This window comes from Nilaparvata lugens, chromosome 4, assembly GCF_014356525.2.
Source record: "Nilaparvata lugens isolate BPH chromosome 4, ASM1435652v1, whole genome shotgun sequence".
Classification (NCBI taxonomy): Eukaryota; Metazoa; Arthropoda; class Insecta; order Hemiptera; family Delphacidae; genus Nilaparvata; species Nilaparvata lugens.
The window spans coordinates 59,527,492-59,550,993 of NC_052507.1; the positions used below are offsets into that span (position 1 = coordinate 59,527,492).

At 31.6% G+C, this 23,502-nt stretch overlaps 1 protein-coding gene across 1 annotated transcript; it reads right to left on the bottom strand.

Moving 5' to 3' along the window:
• Positions 1–801: 801 nt before the first annotated feature.
• On the bottom strand, positions 802–23,502 carry LOC111056491 (dynein regulatory complex subunit 4-like). The gene is made up of 12 exons (XM_039427043.1): positions 23,311–23,502; positions 19,934–20,172; positions 18,041–18,158; positions 12,068–12,211; positions 8,705–8,965; positions 7,277–7,444; positions 6,671–6,757; positions 6,200–6,409; positions 3,666–3,833; positions 3,061–3,147; positions 2,597–2,806; positions 802–1,283 (listed from the first exon to the last, which is right to left on the bottom strand). Exons 1-12 carry the CDS (start codon positions 23,311–23,313, stop codon positions 1,071–1,073), a joined length of 1,908 nt encoding a protein of 635 aa, XP_039282977.1. The 5' UTR covers positions 23,314–23,502; the 3' UTR covers positions 802–1,070.

A 23,502-nucleotide genomic window follows, 5' to 3' on the forward strand; every position in this document is an offset into this window, starting at 1 on the left:
CCACTTATCTTTTGTTCCTACTAGTATTTCGTTTCTTCTCCTTTTATTTTGTTCTTCCTCATTATCGTCTATGGAAGCTATCTACAATCAATTTGCTATCATATTTTTGAAATGGAGTTTCTAATATTCCGTTCACTGTTCTGAATATCAATTGGAACTTTTTTTATTGTTTGTAATCTATGTCTTGTATTCATCAATTGGATTATCTTGTATCTCTGCTCATTTATTTTGTATAATTAATGAATGAGTGGTAAATTAATTATAAGTTTACTGTATCTATTCAATAGTTTGTGAGTAATGAATGTTATGAAAGGAAAAAGCAATACTCTTCGGTTTGGTTCATAATTCTTTCCCTTTAAAAGGTCGCAAAATTTCTGCACGGAAGTTTTTACAAGCACACTGAGTACACTCCGACTACAGATAGAATCCGGTACGGTAGCTTTGAGTTAGCATTTTAGGTAGTAGTTGATCCTTTAGGAAGGTTTAAAATATAGCACCTCTTTTGCATCAGTTGATACAGGTATCACACCACGAGATGGTCCAGGTTCTCATTGTTTCAATGGCAGTTAGGGACCATCTCGTGGTGCGTAACTTTTAGGGGTGGTTTGCTTACAATGAAAAACAGAACACTCCTGGCATCTAGCAGCAAAACCGGCAACTATAACTTCAGATGATTCCATTGGCTTAACACAATATACATTTTATAAGATTTTTGAAGTAAATGCATTACATAATACACTCAAGTCTTAATATACCGGTACTTTGAAGTGATGATTACAATATTATATACTATAAGCACATACTTTAAAAACTTTATTCTTTATGGTGGATTGTTTTTAATATAATTATATTCTTTGAGTCTCCGAGTAGGAGTTATATAATATAATTAATTGATGATCTCATCGCCCAGTTATGAACTAGGCCTATTACAAGTGGTCAAGAAAAATTATACAACTATATTGTTTGGTTGTAGAAGATGAAATTATGGATTATGACTTTCCACACTCAATACTAGAATACCAATAGTTTCAAAAGTACCCATACATAAAAAAATCTCACTAATCATGACGTCACAAAGCACCATCAACCACTTGATCACCACTATCTTGTTTTCTTCTGGCACTTATGTCACCAAATCGTCTATGAGCGAATTGATCTTTGGTCAAACCGAAATCTCCCATTTTCGATTCATAAGCGTGCAAAATGTCATCATGAGCTTTACACACTTTGGCAAGCTCCAGTTCCATTTGTTTCAATTGTTTGTTTTTCACATTCAGGAGCTCCTGTGAAATGGAGAATAATAAAATAAAATCTAGTCATTTGTCAACTATTCACATTATGAATATTTCAGCTTATAATATCAAAAATCAGGAAGTCCATAATCATAAATGAATATTAATTTAATTAATTTATTCAATCATTCAGAATTACACAACTTACAGAAAAGTACCACAGGCTTATAAGCCCAAAACGGTTCCAATTCTAATTTATACAACAGTCCAAATGTAGCTAGGTTACAATATGCAGTAACTATTTCAAATATGAAGAATATGGAGTGATAATCTACAGATGGAAATCGATGAGAAATGATAAATGAATTTATTCAAATTTATTCTATTTATTTTACTGCACGTTTACAATGTTTTCAAACATATTATATTGGAAAAATTCAAATTGGGTAATATAAAAATACAATAAAACATTTTCACGCATAATATACGATAACATATGAAATGTTATATCGATGCTAATCGATGGATGAATATTATTGAATTAAAATCCAAAATTACAGCATTTAACTTTGGATTTTTGTTTAATAATAAGAGTGGAAATCTTTAAATCGAGGATAAAATCAATTACTACGGTAAAGAATAATACGTTTGTTTATGAAATGCAAAGAGTTGATAGTTTTACCTAGTATTTTAGTATAGGAGCAAAATAACATGACTATCATTCGTTACTATCAATAGACATGTTCATGTCTTAATAATTTGATAATTTGTTACATCAATTTTCATAAATATAGCATGCAACACGTTAATGTTATATGAATAAGAATGTTACATAAATAGAAATAAAAATCTCAGTACCCTTTTTTGAATTATTTTATCACAGCATGTTTCAACAGTCATTTTTGACTTGAAAATGGCATGAATGTTGAAACATGTTGTGATAAAATAATTCAAAAAAGGGTACTAAGATTTTTATTTGAATATATAAGTTATTACAAGTAGCCCTGAACAGGAAAGAGAAAATGTTATAAAGGATGTGGATATGTGACATCATTTATATATATATATAATTTAGAGTAATATTACAACCCAATACTGCTGCTGTAATATTGCTGCTGCTGTATGATTTAATGATTCCTTCTGTTGTATAGCTTTCATAGGCATATGATAAAAAATATTGCCTTTTAAATTTTATTTCATCAATTTGTACACTTCAGATATAATATTTGAATATCAAATAACATTATTTGTTCAATTACAATAAAATACTATGAATTAGTTATTTAAATTAGTTATTTTGAATTAGAAAAATATTATCATTTCAGAGTGATTCTTGAAAAAATATTGAAAGATAAGTTACTTACCTCAAGTTTGGTATTTATTGGCCTCATAGCTTTCGAATCCAGGTTAGCAGCAGACATGGCCTCAGCCAATTGCACTTCTCTCTTTTCCAACGTTTCTTCCAGTGATGACAATTTCTTTTCAAGCAACACATTTTTCAAGCCAGCCTTTTGTTGCAACTCTAGGACTGCTGACACAAATCTGTCGTGCAGCTCATCTCTTTCTTTCTTCACCTGTTTGATAGAAAGCCATCGGTTTTATAAAATCAATTCATTTATCAATTATAATTAAGACTCAATTTTGATCTTAGCCAACAAATTCAAATCCTATTCGAATTCTGATCCAATAATATTATTGCACTAGATGGTTATAGTACTAAAAATGCGACAGAGACTGCATTATTCGATATCAAGGTACCGGTATTACTCTTAGATAATTGGTGCACAAAATCATGATAAATAATTTAAATTATATTTCTTCGCATTACCTTTTCCATAGCAAGTTCGAGAACGTCATGCTCTGCAGTGAGATCCTGGAATTGTTTTGTAACAGATGCAAGCTGGCGTTTACAATTCTGAAAAGAATAAATTCGAATTTAAACTCCTTCAGTTTCGAAAAACTATTCACTTTCTTCAACCTCAAGACCTTAATCTATGAATACCCTGCGAGGGACAGTGTACAATAACTTACCTCAATATTACTAATAACATTACCATACCATCCCACACACATTACTCATCATACAAATTTGCAATTGATAAACTAAATAAATAGGGTTCAAACTAAGTATTTCTCACAGAAAAAAAACAACAGATTGGAAAAAAATAATCTAAGATAAAATGGGTAGAATATAATATATAATGATAACAATAAACTTCCTGTTGTATTCTTGTTCTTGTTCAACTACTGTATTTCTATTATTGCATTTATTGTATTGGTTTTATTTTTTTGGGTGAATGAAATATAATATGAGCTAAGATTTCGAAAAACAGTATAAATTATATTCATAGGTGTACGTGTGCGTGTATTTGAAAAAATCATATAAAGTGTTCATTTGTGTTGTTAGCCCAGATATTGCAATCTGTAACTTACGACAAGTGACATCTTATCCTTCTCATATGATTGTAGCTGATGTTGCAGATCTGCCACTTGGTCTCTTGCCACTTGCAATGGCTGAATTAATCGTTTGTTTTCTGCAGTCAACTCATGCAGCCTTTTCTCCATTTTATCTTCAGTCTTTTTCATGTCTGACATTTGCTCCTGAGGATAGAGGATTCAATTCATCATAATTTTCTATACCGTAATTGAAGTAATCAAATATACCAGCAGGTAATATGAATATACATGTTTATAATTGCTATATTATTTACACGTTATAGAGTAGGTTGAACGTTATAGAATACCTTTATTGAAAACAAAGTATGTCAGAGAAATATGGAAAGAAAATTCTGAAACTGAAGCAACGGGATAGAAACAAGAATAACTTTCCTCCAAATTTTATTTTACATTGAAAAATATTAATTTCACTCAAATCGGTTCACTGATACTAATGCAGCAATTGTTCAAAATGCCGTCCTTCAACTTGATTACACAGTCTGCACCTTTCAATCATGGACCGTCGAACTGCTATAAAAGCATTTTCATCATCTTGAATGGCACCTGCTGCAGCAACCACTCTTGCCACAAGGTCTTCTTCGTTTTCTACTGGCGTGCTGTAAACAAGGTCTTTCATATGGCCCCAGAAAAAAAAAATCTAAAGGGTTGAGGTCAGGTGAACGTGCGGGCCACGGTACTGGTCCACCCCGCCCAATCCACCGCTGACGATAGGTCATGTTCAGAAAGTCCGTAACAACATTTCCGAAATGAGCAGGGGCACCATCATGTTGAAACCAAATATTATATCTGTTTGCAAGAGGCACATCTTACAAAAGTTCTGGTAGTATGTCTCTTAAAAAAGTAATGTACGTGGGAGAATTCAGACGATTAGGAAGAATGTATGGTCCAATCACGCGATTACCTAAGATACCCGTCCAAACATTCAGCGAAAATCTATGCTGATAACCACGCACTTTGACCTCATGAGGATTGTCTAAGGCCCAGACGTGACTGTTGCGAGAGTTGAAGATTCCTTCTCTTGTAAAGCTGGACTCATCGGTAAATAACACATTTTCTAGAAAATTTGGTTGGATAATGTCTTGCTGAAGAAACCAACGGGCACAGTTTACTCTTGGCTCATAGTCGCGTTCAACCAATGAGTGAACTTTTTGAAAGCGGAAGGGGTGAAGTCTTTCCTTGTTTAGTACACGCCACACAGAAGAAGCACTTGAATTGATTTGCTTTGCAACTGCTCTCGTACTCGTTCTAGGATTGAAATCGAATTTCTGCAATACTTCCTCTTCAAAAGCAACATTTCGAACTGCTCGAGGCCTACCAGCAATTACCCTGTTCTGTTCAAATGAACCAACTTCTCTTAGCCGATTGTGAGTTCTTGTGAACACCTTGTCAGAAGGGAGACGGCGGTTTGGAAATGCAGCTGCATACATTCTTCTTGCTTCGGTCGCATTGCCAAGAGCTGCTCCATACATGAAGTGAATATCGGTGTACTCCAGCGAACTAAATTCCATTACAATAATTAAATATTTGTGTAGAAGCAACGTAAGAAAATATTGAAACTGGAAATTTAAGATAGAAATAAGACCTAGGAAACGTGAGACTAAGAAATAGGAAGCACTACATCTGGTTCTTTACTTTTAATGAAACAACAATACTTTTACAAGACAAACATTATCATCTGAAAACCATTGTAAAATCATCTGTTTGCCCATATGGAGCCATACCGAGTTTCAAAGCTTCATCTTAAATACATCTGGAATTAAAAAATTAATATTGATCTTTAAATGGTGAAAAGTGGTCATGCATGCAGTACGAAAAAAATTAATTTCTCTGTTATTCTTCGACCAATCTTAATAAATTAGGTATCATTGGAATCGTGAAGAAATTTGCTAACTTTCTTATCTCGTAAATTTTCTGTAAAATGGACGGTTTTCGAGATATTCGCCATCAAAAATTTAAAATGGCCGCCATTTTGAAAAATTTCAACGAAAAATTTTTTTTCTATTTTTTATAGTTGAGTCTTTATAGCATAAATATTCATGCCAAATTTCAGATCAATACAACATTTCGTTCTTGAGATAAAAATTTTTAAGTGAAAAAAACAAAATGGCAGCTATAAGGATAACCGCTGAGTTTTGGACACTTCAAATATGACATTTGTAGTCTCCTAGCATCCAGGTACAATACCCTAAAATTCTCGACACTACTTCTGAAACACCCTGTATATATATATATATATATATATATATATATATATATATATATAGGCTATATGTATATATAGTTTAGGGGAATATTACAACCAATACAATAATATTGCTGCTGTATGATTTGATGATTTATCCTTTAGTATGGTCTTCATAGGCATATGATTTAAATTTAATTCATCAATTTGTATCCTTCAGGTATATTATTTGAATATCAAATAACATTATTTGTCCAATTACAAAAAAATATTATGAATAAATTTTCAGAATGATTCTTGAAAAAATATTAGAAGATAAGTTACTTACCTCAAGTTTGGTATTTATTGGCCTCATAGCTTTCGAATCCAGGTTAGCAGCAGACATGGCCTCAGCCAATTGCACTTCTCTCTTTTCCAACGTTTCTTCCAGTGATGACAATTTCTTCTCTAGCAACACATTTTTCAAGCCAGCCTTTTGTTGCAACTCTAGGACTGCTGACACAAATCTGTCGTGCAGCTCATCTCTTTCTTTCTTCACCTATTTGATAAAAATCATCGGTTTTATAAAATCAATTCATTCATCAATTATAATTATAAAATCACTAAATTTTGATCTAAGCTAACAAATTCCAATCCTATTTGAATTCTGATCCAATAATATTATTGCACCAGATGGTTATAGTACTAAAAATGCGACAGAGACTGCATTATTCGATATCAAGATACCGGTATTTCTCTTGGATAATTGGAGCAAAAAATCATGATAAATAATTATTTAAATGATTTTTCTTCGCATTACCTTTTCCATAGCAAGTTCGAGAACGTCATGCTCTGCAGTGAGATCCTGGAATTGTTTTGTAACAGATGCAAGCTGGCGTTTACAATTCTGAAAAGAATGAATACGAATTTGAACTCATTCAGTTTCGAAAAAATTATTCACTTTCTTCAATCTCAAGACCTCAATCTATGAATACCCTGCGAGGTACAGTTTACAATAACTTACCTCAATATTACTAATAACATTACCATACCATCCCACACGCATTACTCATCATACAAATTTGCAATTGATAAACTAAATAAATAGGGTTCAAACTAAGTATTTCTCACAGAAAAAAACAACAGATTGGAAAAAAATAATTTGAGATAAAATGGGTAGAATATAATATAATAATGATGACTATAAACTTCCTGTTGTATTCTTGTTCTTGTTCAACTACTGTATTTCTATTATTGCATTTATTGTATTGGTTTTATTTTTTTGGGTGAATGAAATATAATATGAGCTGAGATTTCGAAAAACAGTATAAATTATATTTATAGGTGTACGTGTGCATGTATTTGAAAAAATCATATAAAGTGTTCATTTGTGTTGTTAGCCCAGATATTGCAATCTGTAACTTACGACAAGTGACATCTTATCCTTCTCATATGATTGTAGCTGATGTTGCAGATCTGCCACTTGGTCTCTTGCCACTTGCAATGGCTGAATTAATCGTTTGTTTTCTGCAGTCAACTCATGCAGCCTTTTCTCCATTTTATCTTCAGTCTTTTTCATGTCTGACATTTGCTCCTGAGGATAGAGGATTCAATTCATCATAATTTTCTATACCGTAATTGAGGTAATCAAATATACCAGCAGGTAATATGAATATACATGTTTATAATTGCTATATTATTTACACGTTATAGAGTAGGTTGAACGTTATAGAATACCTTTATTGAAAACAAAGTATGTCAGAGAAATATGGAAAGAAAATTCTGAAACTGAAGCAACGGGATAGAAATAATAATAGAACTTGACCTACGCAGAATATATTTCAAGACATTGTTAATTTCATGCAAGAAAAACATTATATATATTGTCAAATCAAAAAAAATATATATAGGCCTATATCAAATTCAAATTTATTGCCAAATGCATATAAATAATTCACAAAACATGGAAAACAAAATTCAGTTTCATACATTGGAAATTTACTAACAAAAATACAAAAGCTTTTATTGAAACTAAATAATAATAAAATATATAATATTGGCGTTGCAAGCAAAACAAAGTTTGTGCGCTAGCAACGAGCATCCAGTAAGCACTCCAATTTGATAAAACTAGAAAAAAAGTAACTATAGAAACAAAAAGATTAGCAAACACTTCAAACAATAAATTAGCATACACTTTCAAAAAAGAAAAAGAACAACATAGTGGAAAGTTCATAGTATAAACATAAACGTAAACAAAATATAATTCGTTAAACAAATATTCATTTTTATATAATTATCAAGAATTTGAAATTAGTGCAGGATAACATTATATAAATTGGGTTCAGTTTGAGAGACAACTTTCAATGTATTATATATATTATTAAATACCTACATATTGATGGACTAGGAAGACTTGAATTGTTTGTAACCAACTTTGTAATAGAATAAAATTTCAAATAATTAATAAGAACAATGTGAAAACTTGTAGTACCCTCTATTATTTGAATATTACAACGACTCAAAAAGGTAAAATAGTAGCCCACTCAAGTGAATTGTTCTTATAATAAAATTTCATTATTCATCCTCATATTTTGAAATAGTAATATCCCAAATCTTGATATTATACAAATTATATCATAGCTCTTGGCTTTTAAGGTGTAATTTTTTTGTGCTAACTCATGCAATACTTACACATTTTTTTTGTTTAAATGCGATAATTTGTTGTAAAATTGAGAGCGAATATCAAGAGCGTTATTACATTGAACATCTACAAAAATAAAGTAAGAACTAAGCAAAAAAAGAGTAGTCCCAGTTGAGAACGGGAATATTTCATGACATCAAATTTATTTCTCACCTTGAGTGTTGTGATAAGGGACAAATTATTAAGTGTGATATCACTGTAGTAGGATTTTAGCTCCTTGAAAGCCTCCTGGTGATTAGCAACCAGTTGATCAATTTGACGGTTTTTTCGTTCTTCCAATTCGGACAGTTCCAGTTTCTTATTCAACGTCAACTGGTTCCTGCAGGCTGTCAACCGTTCTTCTGATTTCATTTCTAATGTGTCGATTTGATGTGCAAAATCAATACGGATCTCGTTGATTTCCTCGTTATGTTTCTGATGGAAAATCATAGAACAATCATCAATAATGCGAGTTATAGCCAGCTACAAATAATTATAATAAATTATTTAAAATTAAAATAAAATGTTTATCTCTATATGATCTGTCAATACACTTTTAAATACCATAAAATATCTCTTTTCTTTAGACGACATGTACTTCCCACGGATAAAATTGACTGTTTGTGAAAGAATAAGAAACATGAATACCATTCGAATTCAATGCAAAAATGTGATGAAAGAGCATAATATAATGTGGAATAGCATATTTCTCTATAAATTGGTATATTGTTGCGTATTCATAGAAAATAATTGAAGTGCTTGTAGGAATATTACCGTTGGCTACAGTGAGGAATGTAGGTACCAATTTCGAATGAGTCTTCTCAAATTTTCCAGACTATAATAATCAAGTTAACCTTTACCATATCTATAATTAACAGAGATAAAATATCACATATACGTGATCACATCCACTAGTAGAAAAGGTTTTAAAAGGTTAAAAATTGATGATCGTCGATTTGAGGTAGCAGTGTTAGGTATCTATAGGTCACCAAATGGAGACTGGCAAAAATTTTGTGAGCTGCTCCATACACTTTTGGAAATTACAACCGCTCGTTTCACAAATGTTATAGTAGAAGGAGATTTCAATACCGATTTTGCCAGGCAGGATAAAATGACAGAGGATATTAGAGATATTATTAATATGAATAATTTAGAAATTAAGGTCCACGAATATACAAGAGTAACTCGAACTTCACAGACAATTATTGATAATATCCTCACAAATATAGAAGGTTGTAATGTCAGGTTAGGTAGCTCAGATCTATCAGATCATAACTATCAAATTTTAGATGTTAAGTTGCAGGGCCAGAATCCAAGCAGAAAAAAAACTTTTGTGAAAGAAATTCAGCAATATGAGCTAGGAAATATGAATTGTTTGAAGCAGGAACTGCTTCAAGAAAATTGGAGTAGTGTTTATAACAGTTGTAACCTAAATTACAAATATAAGCAATTCATTGATACTCTAAGATTTCACATTAGTGTATGCTGTCCAATAAAAAAAGTCAAAGTAAAAAGTAAATTGAACAAAGTAGATGTATGGATAACTGAAGATGAAGGTATTCTTACTCAAAGAAATATTGTTAGGGAAGCTTATGAGGAATTTAAATTAGTGAGGGATGTTCCGAGTGAAGTCAAATACAAATTTCTAAAGAAAAACTATGCAAAAGAAGTGAGGAAAGCTAAGTGTAAGAAAACAGCTGAAATATTAACAACTAGTACCAATTTTAACTCTGCTGTTTGGGAGGTAATTAATAGAAATAGGAGAGCAGCTCAAAAAGATACAGTTACTAATGTCCCTAGGATAATCGATGAACATGGAAATTATATGGATGATAGTATAGACATTTGTAACTTTTTCAATAAGTATTATCAACAGGTTGCATATAATCTCCAAAAGTCACTGAACACTAATACTTGTAATACAACTACATTAAATGCTGAGCCAATTGAAAAGGTATTTGAATTTCATCCATTATCAAGAGATGAGTTGTCAAGAATAATAAAAAATTGAATAACAAAAAAACAGTAGGATTGGATGGGGTCTCAAGCAAAATTTTAAAAGAATGTGAAAATGAATTACTGGACCCTTTATTGCATCTCCTTAATACTTCACTAGAGCAGGGTATTTTCCCTGATGATCTGAAACAAGGAAAAATTTTGCCAATTTTCAAGAGCGGTGATTCTGAAAGAGTTGAAAATTATAGACCCATTAGTATTCTAAATGTAATAAGTAAAATTTTTGAAAGAGTAGTTTTAAATAGGCTATTGATGCACCTGGAAGAAATTAATTTCATATGTGATAACAGCATGGGTTCCAGAAAGGGAAATCTACTAAGACTGCAATAGTATCCCTGTTGAAAGACTAATAGATATAATAGATTCAGGTGAGAAGGCAGCCGCAATATTTCTTGATTTATCCAAAGCTTTTGATTGTGTGAACCATAGAATATTATTGGAAATACTAAAAACTGTAGGTGTGAATGGTATAGAACTAAAATGGTTTGAATCATATCTCATAGGTAGAACCAGTGTGTTGAGCTTACCAAGGTGGATGGGAATGAAATAGTAAAAATTAAATCTCAAAAACTGGAGGTCCAGGCTGGAGTACCTCAAGGCTCAATTCTGGGTCCCTTACTGTTTCTGTTGTATGTGAACCAATTACCAAAAGAGTTAAAAGATCACAGAGCTCTGTTGTTTGCTGATGACACATCGCTTATCTTTAACAATTATTTATTAGATAGTCTAGAAATAAATGCTTTTACTGGAGTACAGTCAATTGTCCAATTCTTGAAGCAAAGGCAATTAACAATAAATAGTAAGAAATGTCAATTCCTACAATTCAAAAGTAAATATAATTCAGTAGAGGATAGAGAAATAAATGTGTTTGTAGAGGAAAATGAATTAGACCAAAAAAAAAAAGTAGATATCGCATATAGGCTTTGGATATCAATAACGAGTTTAGACTATTTGGATAAGCAACTTAGATTATCGTCAACATATTTATATTTTTCATTGTACTTTGATGATGACAATTTCCAATACCGATACCAATACATTGAATTTTTAATGTTGATTCATTCAAATTATAACAATAAAAACAAGCAGAAAATGAAAAGAAAACACAATATTGGTTTTTGAATTAGCTGATTCAATTATACAATGAGCTGAGGTCTCAGTTGTGTTGGATCTAATAACGAAATTGAATATGAATAAGCAACATAAATTAAAATGAAATTTAATCAAGACATGTCTTGAATTTTTGGAGATTGGAATTTACAAAATATGTATGTTTGAACAAAAAAAGAAGCATACTAGAAGGAGTCAAGACAGAATGCAAAATGAGACGGTATTCATAAAATCAGAATTATCTATAGGAAGATTTAATCATGGTACGCTTATCACATATAGGTAGGTCTACATGTGACAAAAGGTCGTTCCACTGCGCCTCTCTGTTTAAGAATAGATAATCAACATCGAAAATTAGAATAAAAAATCAAATAGAGTAGTCAATCATCATTGCAGTGAAGTGAATCTTACCAATCTGAGGTCTTTCAATTCTTCATTGTGAGCCAATTTTAATTCAGACAACTGGCTTTTCAACGATTTCTTGTCTTCAAGATGTTCTACTTCTTGTTCACAGTGCGCTTCTTCAGCCAACTTCAACGTTACCATTTGCTCAGCCTGTGAAAAATTTTATAGATATTTAAGAAACTTATTGGAAAATTATTCCACATTTTGATTTTATGAGTGTAGATAGGCTACATTATTATACTGTGAGAAACAAATCTTGTAATTGTGATTGAGATATAGATAGTTCTTGTGAATGATAAATTCTTTTGAGAAAGCTTATGCAATCAATTTAAAATAATATCGTGTCATTAATAGATTTTGATAGCACAATAAAATATTCAGATAGAAAGCTGAATTTATAAATATTTGAGATGTTATAGTATTTATTGAATGAGATGCTTCGAACTAGAAAGTTAGAGTAGCTTAATTGTATCACGTTACCCTACTGTGGGAGTCAATGATTTTTAATGGGAATACTCAGATAATATATAATTTGAGATAGAAGAGTTTCTTGCAGAGGTGGTGGTTCAGAAGAGAAGCCTCCCTAAATATATATTTTAAAAAGATTACTCATTTTTTAATAGATAGCATTTATTAATCTTATAGAGAGAAAAAAATTCTCAAGAAGTGGTAATAATATGAATAGGTAGTAAACTGGTTGAACTATTATGTTAATTTTACATGATTATTATTTATATCTTACTTTGAGCTCAGACAAGTTGCTATGATGCTCATACATCAAATGCTTCACTTTTTGCTTCAGAATCTTGATCTCTTCCTGGTGATTTTCCTCAGCCTCTTCTATGGCTCTATTCTTATTTCTGGAACAGGATATTGAATCACTCGATTATGTCTTGTGGGATCATCAAACATAAACCATATATAATAATATATTAATTATAATCGCTATAGTTCATGAGCCCTTAAATAAATAATGTACCTATTTATTTTATTCCTATTTATTTATTATTTCACAAAGGTGACTTTCTAGAAGTATTTTAAGCCTAGGTAATGATGATGGGATGAATGATAATACAATGAAGGTAGAATTATGAATGAATAAAAATTATAGGTTATGCTATCCACTTGAATTGATTTGAGTCCACTTTTCAGTCCAGAAATAAATAAACTATGAAAGATGACACAGTAATCGTGATTCTATGCAGGAAAAATAATGAAATTATTAATCTTTCACACTGTAAATCAATGGTATCAAGAATCCCTTTGACAGTTATTTCAATCGATGTTAAACTGTTGAATATTTAAATAGAAAAATGTGTAACTGCTTTATATAATTGGTTGGAATTGAGTATTTTTCTTTTATTAATAATAATGCAATCAATAATTTTATTCAATTTAACACAAGATACATAAAATAAATCAGAATACTAAAGGACAAACAACACAATCAAAAATATAATTTTCAATAAAATACAAAAAACAGGCTTTATGGTGAAAGAGAAAGAATGAAAAATACCTAGTCAACTATGATTTCCCATGTAATAGGCAGGTATAGAGGGTATAAAAATAAGGAATGAAGGGTGTAAAAGTAAGAAATTAATTTGCACCACAAGGAAGAAGTCAGTGAGTGGTGATAGGCGAGTGTATCCATATTTATATTTATCATACGAGGATTTTTTTCATTTATTCAAAGAAAAATCTCATTCAGCTTATGAAAATCTGAGATATTTTCTGAATAGACTAGTAAAAATTGAAAAGGGAACAAAAATCCTGTCTTTTCCAAGCTGTTACTCAAAGAAAAATCTCATTCAGCTTATGAAAATCTGAGATATTTTCTGAATGGACAAGTAAAAATTGAAAAGGGAACAAAAATCCTGTCTTTTCCAAGCTGTTACACAACGAAATATAACCACAGAAATACCGTAATGAATTAAAAATACAGTAGTATTGAAAAACTGAAAAGTATAGAACATTTTGAGGATTGAAACGGAGACACTAAAATATATTCTAAAGAAGGATTCACTTCAAGCTGCTGCTGCATTGATGGAATAAAGGAAAGTATTGATGCTATTCATGAGGAATGCTTTGCAAAATGAATCCTACCATAGAAAAGAGAAAGCATAATAGTATTAATTCATAGAATCACTCCAGAGCTACTATATCAAAATCAATAAAAACAATATACAACATGAAGTACCCTTTTTATTCAAAACTAGTCGTTGAAATATTTTAAATTTGAAAATGTGTTAAATGAAAAGGGTACTATAATGTTTCATATTGTTTTCAATCACTTCACTTCTATGGGCTACTTTATTAAGATTAATAAAAACAATACAAAACATTACAGTTGAACGACAAGTTTTGAATAAGAATGCTATTATAATTTCTTCTTTCGTAATAAATGTTTTTGCTTTTTACTCCAGAGCGAAGATCAGAAAAATACTTTTATTCAAGTAAGTTACAATACATTCTGGTTCATACACGAATCTACAATAAATTACAGTACAACAGCCAATTATGCAGCAAATTTCACATATTATGAAACTTATTAATTACAATGAAGATTGAATGCAACATTAGAATATTGATAATATAGTATTGTAATATAACTACATAAATCAGCGGTGTTTCAACAATGAATAAATGATAATTTCAATGAATAAATATACACCCCACTATATATTATATGTGTTGGGGTATAAGTAATTAGTTGCTTATTGCGTGTAATAATTACTATTTACAAACTTCATTCACTGATATGGGATTAAAGTTTTTTATAATAAAATTAGTAAAAATGTATAATACAAACAAACAAAATTATGGAATTAGTAAATAAATATTAATGTTCTATTAAGGATAATAATAAGAAAGGTTATTTTTAGAAAAATGAAAAACAGTAAAGAGTGGAATGAAGAATAAATAGTTTCAATATTTACAGTCTAACTAAATTTTCACAATTTTCCACTCCAATATCAACCAACCAGGAAAATAAACTTTTCTTGAACCTGTGTCTATTGAATTCTTCCCTAATGTAACTTGGTATTGAATTATAAATTTTTGGTCCCAAATATGTGTAGTTTCTTTGCCCAAATGTAGTGTTCATCCTTGGTACTATTGAAAACGTGTTTCTCTGCCTTGTTTGATGGTTATGATCTGCCAGTCTTATGTGTTCGTTGTTTCTCCTCATTCGCGTGATGATAGCCTGGATGTAGAGTTGTCTTACACTCAGTACTTTACTGTCCTTGAAAAGAATGTTCGTGGGGAATTGATTCTCCTTGAAGCCTATTATTTTTAGTATTCGTTTTTGAAGTTTATAGAGAGGTTCAACATGTGTAAAATTCGTAGCTCCCCAGATAATTATGACGTATCTTAAAATTGATTGCACTAAAGAAAAATAAACAGTTTTTAATGTCTCATAGTTGAGGATTTTACGGAGTTGATAGAATTGTAGAGAAGCTTCCTGATCCGGGTAATTGATAGATTAATGTGCTTGTCCCATTTGAATTTGTTGTCCACTATTGTTCCTAAATATTTATTTCATTGACTTGTTGAATTGAAGGGCAATCACACGGGTTGTTGGTGTTTCCACAGTGATGCAGGATTATTGAAGAATCCGGTGGTCTCGTCCGTTCTGTCAGAGAAAAGGCTAAAAATTTCGTTTTTGTTGCATTTACTGTAAGCAAATTTTCTCTTAACCATTTATCGACTTTGATCAATTCTTCCTGTGCCAGATTAAAAACTTCCTCCCAGGTGTTTCCTTCAAATAGTATACACGTATCATCAGCAAAAGCTATTACTCTTCCTCTTATCTTAATTGAACATAGCTCATTTGCATATGCCAAATACAGAATTGGCCCAAGAACTGTTCCTTGGGGAATCCCAAACTTCATCGTTCCCTCTGAACTGAGATGTCTTCAACTTTGAATTTTTGACGCCGGTCACAGAGGTATGATCTAAACCATGCTAGAGGAACTCCTCTAATTCCCATGGCTTCTAATTTCTTCAGCAGCAAACTGTGATTAACAGTGTCAAAAGCTTTTGCTAGGTCCAGGAACACTGCTGCACATTTTTGTTATTTTCTAGCTTATCTGTGACAAAATTTGACAATTCTAATACCGCATCTTCTGTACTCCTCCCCTCACGAAAACCAAATTGATTCCTAGATAGTAAGTTGTTTTTTTCCATGTAATTCACAAGACGTTTCTTTACCAGTTTTTCCAAAATCTTAGAAATATTGCTTATAAGTGAAATAGGCCTGTAATTGGTGGCATTTGTTTTGTCGCCTCCTTTATGTAATGGTCTAACACATGTCTCTTCCATAGCTTTTGGAAAAATTCCTTTTGACAGACTTAAATTAAATATGTGAATTAATGGTTTTACAATTACATTTTTTATCGACTTCAATGTTCTATTATTGATTCCATCAAGTCCTGGAGCACTGTCATTTCGCAAACTACTAATAGCTTCAAGAAGCTCATCTTCAGTTACTGGGTGAAAGTAGATGGAGTGTAGAGTTCTTGTAACAGGTTTATATTGGGATATGATTGGTCTAGTGGTTTTCTTAAGGAATCTATTATTGTCTCCGCCATTTCTTCACCTACATTTGTGAAAAAGTTATTCATGTGGTTGAGCACAGTTTCTGGATTTTCCTTTAGATTGAAAATCCTATCATCTATTTTAATAGCATTAAATTTCATTTTTGTTTTTGATTTAGAGTCAGTAGCATCTTTGATTACTTTCCACATTTTTTTATTATCCTTTCCAGCTTCATACAATTTCTCTCTATAGTATTGGTCCTTTGTTTCATGAATTAAAGCTGTGAGTGTATTCCTATACCGACGATAGAAGTTGGTTAAGTTAATGTTGTTTGGGTCTTCCTTTCTTCTTTTGTTGAGAAGATTTCTGGTTCTTATTGCTGCTACTATACCTCTTGTGATCCATGGTTTGATGGGTTTGTACTTCTTCTGCCGCCGATGCTGCTTGATATTATTTTGTATATGTTGTCTCAGAGTTGATAAGAAGGTGTCATAAGATGTATCTGGATTATTATCTTCTAAAACATGAATCCACTCCTCATTCAGTAGTTCATTCTTCAAGCTATTAATGTCTATTTTCTCGTTTATTTCATGTGTTCCAGTTTCATTTGCACTATTTCTCGAAATATGTTGCACTCCTAGAATTGTGGTGAAGTGGTCAGTTATTGTTGATTCATAAATGATTGGAAAAAGATTATCTCTGGAGTTGGTAGCAATGTGATCTATGCAAGAAGCAGTTTCTGTTGTAGTTCTGGTTGCTTGTTTAATGCAGAGTCTGAGCCCATGCTCGCTTAGAAGATCGCAGTAGTCATTCAATTGATGATGTGGACGAATTTGAAGGGTGTTAATATTCATGTCTCCGGCACATATGACTTGTTGCCCTCTTAATTCATTCAGGATCGATTCCAAGTCACTCAGGAAATCTGTAATATCATTGAAGGACGGTGATCTGTATATTGCAAGGATGTTCCACTTTTTGTCTGCTGCATCCAACCGAATATGTAGGACATTTGCCTGGTTAATATGTAGCTCAACACATTGTACATTTATACTATCTTTAACATAAACAACTACACCATCATTTTGTAATGGGTTGTTTATGGTGGAAAATACATCATATCCTCGAATGGACTGGAGTACAAATTCAGTCCTAATCCAGCATTCGGTTAGAATAATAACATCAAAAGAAAAATTAATGTCGCACAATTGAATCATCAGCTCATCAAAATTTCTTCTGATACTCCTTATATTGAGACAGAAGATGCTCAAATCACAAGAACTCAATGCTGCACAAAGTTGTTGACTGTTGTTGATCACTTCATCGTTTATTTCTTCAAAATAATCAAGATCCTCGAAAATCGAAGATCGGTCCCCGATATTAGGTAGTAAACTGGCAAAGTGGTAGTAAACTATAAATTTCACTTGAATATTATTTATATCTTACTTTGAGCTCAGACAAGTTGCTATGGTGTTCATACATCAAATGCTTCACTTTTTGCTTCAAAATCTTGATCTCTTCCTGGTGATTTTCCTCAGCTTCTTCTATGGCTCTATTCTTATTTCTGGAACAGGATAGTGAATCACTCAATTAATTATTTCTTGTAGGATCATCAAACAGAAACCATATTAATATTAGACTAATTAAAATCACTATAGTTCATGAGCCCTCAAATGAATAATAAAACAAAGATGACACAGTTATCTTAATTTAATGCAGAAAAAAAAATTATTGATCTTTCACACCGTAAATCAATGGTATATTAAGAATACCTCTGACAGTTATTTCCATCGATGTTACTGTAAAATATTTGAATGGAAAAACTGTTCTATATTATTGGTTAGAATTGAGTACTTTACTTTTTCAAATCAATAATAATAATCAATCAATAACTTTATTCAATTCAACACAATATATACAAAATGAATCAAAATACAAAAGAGCACACAACACAATCAAAAATAAAATTTTCAATAAAATACTAAAAACAGGCTCCACGGTACACCCCACCGTGAAAAACAGGCTCCACGGTGGGGTGTGCTAAGGAGGAAGAAAGGAGGAAAAATACCTAGTCAACTATGGTTTCCCATTTGATAGGCAGGTAGAGGGTATAAAAGTGAGGAATTGAGGGTGTAAAAGTAATAAATTCGATTCCAATTCAATTTGCACTACAAGAAAGAAGTCAGTGAGTGGTGATGGTATCCATATTCATATTTATCATGTGAGTACTTTTTCAAAGAAAAAGTTCATTCAGCTTATGAAATATTTTTATAGGCTATTAAAATTGATCCATAGGAACAAAAATCCTGTCTTTTTCAAGCTGTTACCGGTACTCATCAAAATCTAACCACAGAAATACTGTAATTAAATTACATAATACAGTAGTATTAAAGAACTGAAACATATAGAGCATAATGAGGATTGGAACAAAAACACTAAAATATATTCTACAGAAGGATTCACTTTAAACTGCTGCTGCATTGATGGAATAAGTAAAGCATTGATGTTATGCATGAGAAATGCTTTGCAAAATGAATCTTACCATAGAAAAGAGATAGTGCAATATAGTATCAGTTCATAAAATCAGTTCTCACTTGTAAGGGCCACTTTATTAAAATTAATTAGAACGATATAAAACATTATGTACCCTTTTATTTAAACATTTTAAAACTTAAAAACAAAATATTTTAACGACTAGTTTTAATAAAAAGAGTACAATATGTTTTTATTAATTTTAGTAAAGTAGCCCATACAAGTGAAGTTATTTTATGAACTGATAGTCTACTATATTGCACTATCTCTTTTCTATGGTAAGATTCATTTTGTAAAGCATTCCTCATGAATAACATAAATATGCTTACTTTATTCCATCAATGCAGCAGCAGTGAAAGTGAATCCTTCTATAGAATATATTTTTCTATAGTAAGTAATACCTATTTAATATTCTAATTTATAGTTGAATTTAGTTACTATTCCAATTATATTTGGAAATGGCCAAAGTAGGCCGAAACTAGTCGTTGAAATATGTTGAAGTTTTAAATAATTAGGGTACTAAGTTGCATGTTCTATATTGTTTTTAGCAATAGTATCAATTGTATCACTTGTATCAGTTGTCTCTGATCTCACTAGATTCTTTCTAAAAGCTATATAGAGCTTTTACATTTAAACTATACATCACATCTAAACTAGCACTGGTTGAGTTAGATTGAGTCTAAACAGACAGCATTCAAGAATGCTACCGATGAAAAAAGATAACACTTAAAAGTGTATGTGACCATAGATGAAGGATAAGTAAGATGAAGGATAAACTATATTATTCTTGTCTCTGATGTGACTGACCGCAAAGCAGCCCTATTCTCCTCCAACTGCTGGCGAGTGATCTCCCAGTAGATCCTCAGCTTATCTCTCTCCAGCTGGAAGAAGTTGCGCTCCTCCCTCTCTCTCTCCAGCTCCTCTCGGATGCGCGTCGCAAACGCCTCCAGCTGTTCGCGTGACATCTCGGTCGTCGAGACGCCATCTATGATCCCGCCACTGCCTCTCACGCCTTTTGCGCCTTTGCCTCCTTTCTTTTTCGGCGGCTGAGAAACAGAGGAAACCTTCATTAAAAAAAATTCGTTCTCCATTTAGATAAGCTATTTATCCTCAACAAATACATGTTATGAATATATTTCTCTCATAGTTATATTCTCAAAAAAGCCTTTTCCATTCAAATAAGCTTCTTATTTTCAATATTTTGTTTCCATCAAAACCAGAGAGGTTTGCACGTTGCATGCAGTGGCGTAGCCAGAAAAAATTTTGGGGAGGATAATAGCATTAGAGTAGGAAGCACTTAAACTTTGAGGGTGACACCGGGGGGTGCCAAAGGTGGTCCGGGGGTCGTCCCCCGGAAAATTTTGAAAATATACCTTTAATTTGGTGCAATTTCACGCAATTTCCACATGAAAACGAACATTCCATTCAAGTTTTTTTGGTGATCAGTAGGCCACTTATTATTTTGATTTTGCCTTGAAAATTTCATAGGGTTTTTGATTAAATAACAAATAGAATGGAATGGAGTAGAATTTAATAGTAATTCAATTGTTAAAAAAAGTAGTGATTTTACAGAAGGACTACTCAATTGTTGATAACAAACTAGAATGCTTAAATTCTGGCTCCAATAAAGCACAATTTCAACCAACTTTATAGGCTTCGTTTTAACTTGATTTTTTTCAAAAAGCGAGATGTGTCCATGTGTCCCTCCTGTCCATGATGGAAACCCGTTCCATTCTATTTGTTATTCAATCAAGAACCCTATTAAATTTTCAAGGCAAAATCGAAATAATAAGTGGCCTACTGATCACCAAAAAAACTTGAATGGAATGTTTGTTTCCATGTGAAAATTGCGTAAAATCACACCAAATCGAAGCCAGTTCATCATAACTGTAAAATTTTCGGTGATACTCTATAGAAGAAGCTGTTGGAGCTTTGGTCAAGGTTATGCATAAAACTAATCAAACTACAATCAACTAAGAGCAATACAAGCTATATTAAACTTCTTTATAATAGTAGATGGTAAAAAGTGAACTTTGAAGTGCTATCTGAAGTTTCTCTATCCCCTATTATCCAGTCCCTACGCACTAGACCACTCACTGTCTATAAGAAAATAACTCATTATTATTACCATTGCAGTGCTATTCTCTCATCCCTCATATATTCATCCACTTACATAGTACAATCTAACGAAATTATGGCATTAGATGTGGCTGATCCATGCACAAAAAAAAATCAGGTTCCATTGGGGGGGAGGTACATCCCCATATCCCCCCCTGGATACGCCACTAGTTGCATGTTTTATCAATGTACCGTATCTTATAAATATTTCAATTCAATCAAATAACAAAGGGTTTTGATCTATTGGATTGAACTGTAATACTATACTAATCCATAGTATTGGAAAAACTGGAGTGATATGGGGATATAAGATGAAAACAACTTTGAATTATCATAACCATTGATTTATAGATATATTTTCGAAGTAATAGTGAAAAATTTCAATATTGCGTTATACGGCTTGAGTGCAAATTCACAATGATGAATAATATAATAAATTATAATATTTGGGTTAAAATAATATAGTAATTGGGTTGAAATAATAAATTGGGTGTTTATATAATACATCATGGAATGAGCCTACATGGGCAATGATGTGGCCTGTGTGTAGACTAAATAGAATATAGAATTAAAAAGGAAATAAAATAAAAAATTATGCTCTTTAGTCACTCTTTTCAACCATATTTTTAGACAATTTTGTTTTTCATTTTATCTGAATTTGGGACGAACATGAATCAAAATCTGCTCCTTTGTCCCAATTATTTCAATGATGAGTGTTTTTTCAAATGAAGAAGGATAAATTTATTTTGACTTGCGAAAGATTATTTTTTCCAGCGAATCTAATTTCAGAAGTAAGTTTTAAGTTGCGCTTACACCAAAGTTATTAAAAAAATGTTTATTTTTCCGTCCTTACAGATTCTATTAGATTGAACGGAGCTTGACAAACACATATGCTCATCTTGTGTATGATAAGTTATGTTCAATCTAATAGAATCTATAAGCACGGAGAAATAAACATTTTGTTAATAACTTTGGTGTAGATGCGGCTCTGGAGTAGACAGTTTTATTAATTTGCTTCTGCATAATATATCTTTAATCTATTGTTTTGTTTCAATTAATTTTTTGATAGATGAGGAGGAATATATCAAATCAATAAAATATATATCATTGATTGATTTCCATGAGGCTGAAAAAATAAATTCATTGATTTTTATAAGTATACATAATAGTAGCAGGCTATTTAAATGTAGTACAGTACCGGTAACTAATGCAGTACCCTTTTATTTCAATTTTATGTAAAGGATCATAATATGTAGTTCAAGGACATTTAAAAATCTAATTTATAGTAGAACTGATAAGATGGTGCAAGTGAAAAAATAACTAATAATAATAATTATTTTTCCTTTTTTCCTTCGTCCTGGTACCCCCAGAAGAAGGGAGTTCATTATAGAAAATATAACAAACAAAAATGAAAAATACACTTATAAAAAAATCTTACAAACAAAACAAATGAAGAATAATAAAAAAAGCAAGAATAACAGAATATAAGAAAAATTCCTTTTCAGTGGAAAATTTCAAAAAATTATAAACCAGACGAAATATAAATTCTCCAAAACCTTCTACAGAAGGTTTGACTGGAGGAGTCAAGTTTTACATTATATAAAAAAAACATAGAAATAGTACATTAATGATAATAATAATAACAGTGGCTTCTCCCTAATAATGATAAAACACAATAGAGACAAAAGAGATTGTGGCTTTGATTAAGCCAACTACTATGTTTTCACACCTGGTATCTCAGTCAACAATTAGTTTGACAAACATAAAAGAAATAAGACTCCCCACCTGTGAACTATAAACAACAATAATTCAGCCGAGCTACCAATATAGCAAGGTGTAGGCTAAATCGACTGAAAAAATACGGTAAGCTATAAGTTATGAATTTGAAAGGAATCAATACAAAATATTTTTTATTCATAGGGCTACTTATCTAAAGAGTACTATTGAGTGATCTACATTGAAAATAATAATTACATAAATCCTTTACAATTTTCAATAAGAATTAAATAATTGAAATAAATCTGTATCAATAACCAAACCGATAATATTACTATATAAATTCTTACCATATCTCAGTTTTGCAGGCAGGATGATAAGGATACAAATTATCTAATTGAATATAGCAGGCCTTCTATTCAATTCAGTATTGGATTATCCTGAAATACAGTGAACAATGTTTCATGTTCCACAAAGGCATGACCATAGGACGGCCAGGCTGCTCCCTCCCGTAGTTCAATAGCTATGCGATGTAAACAATA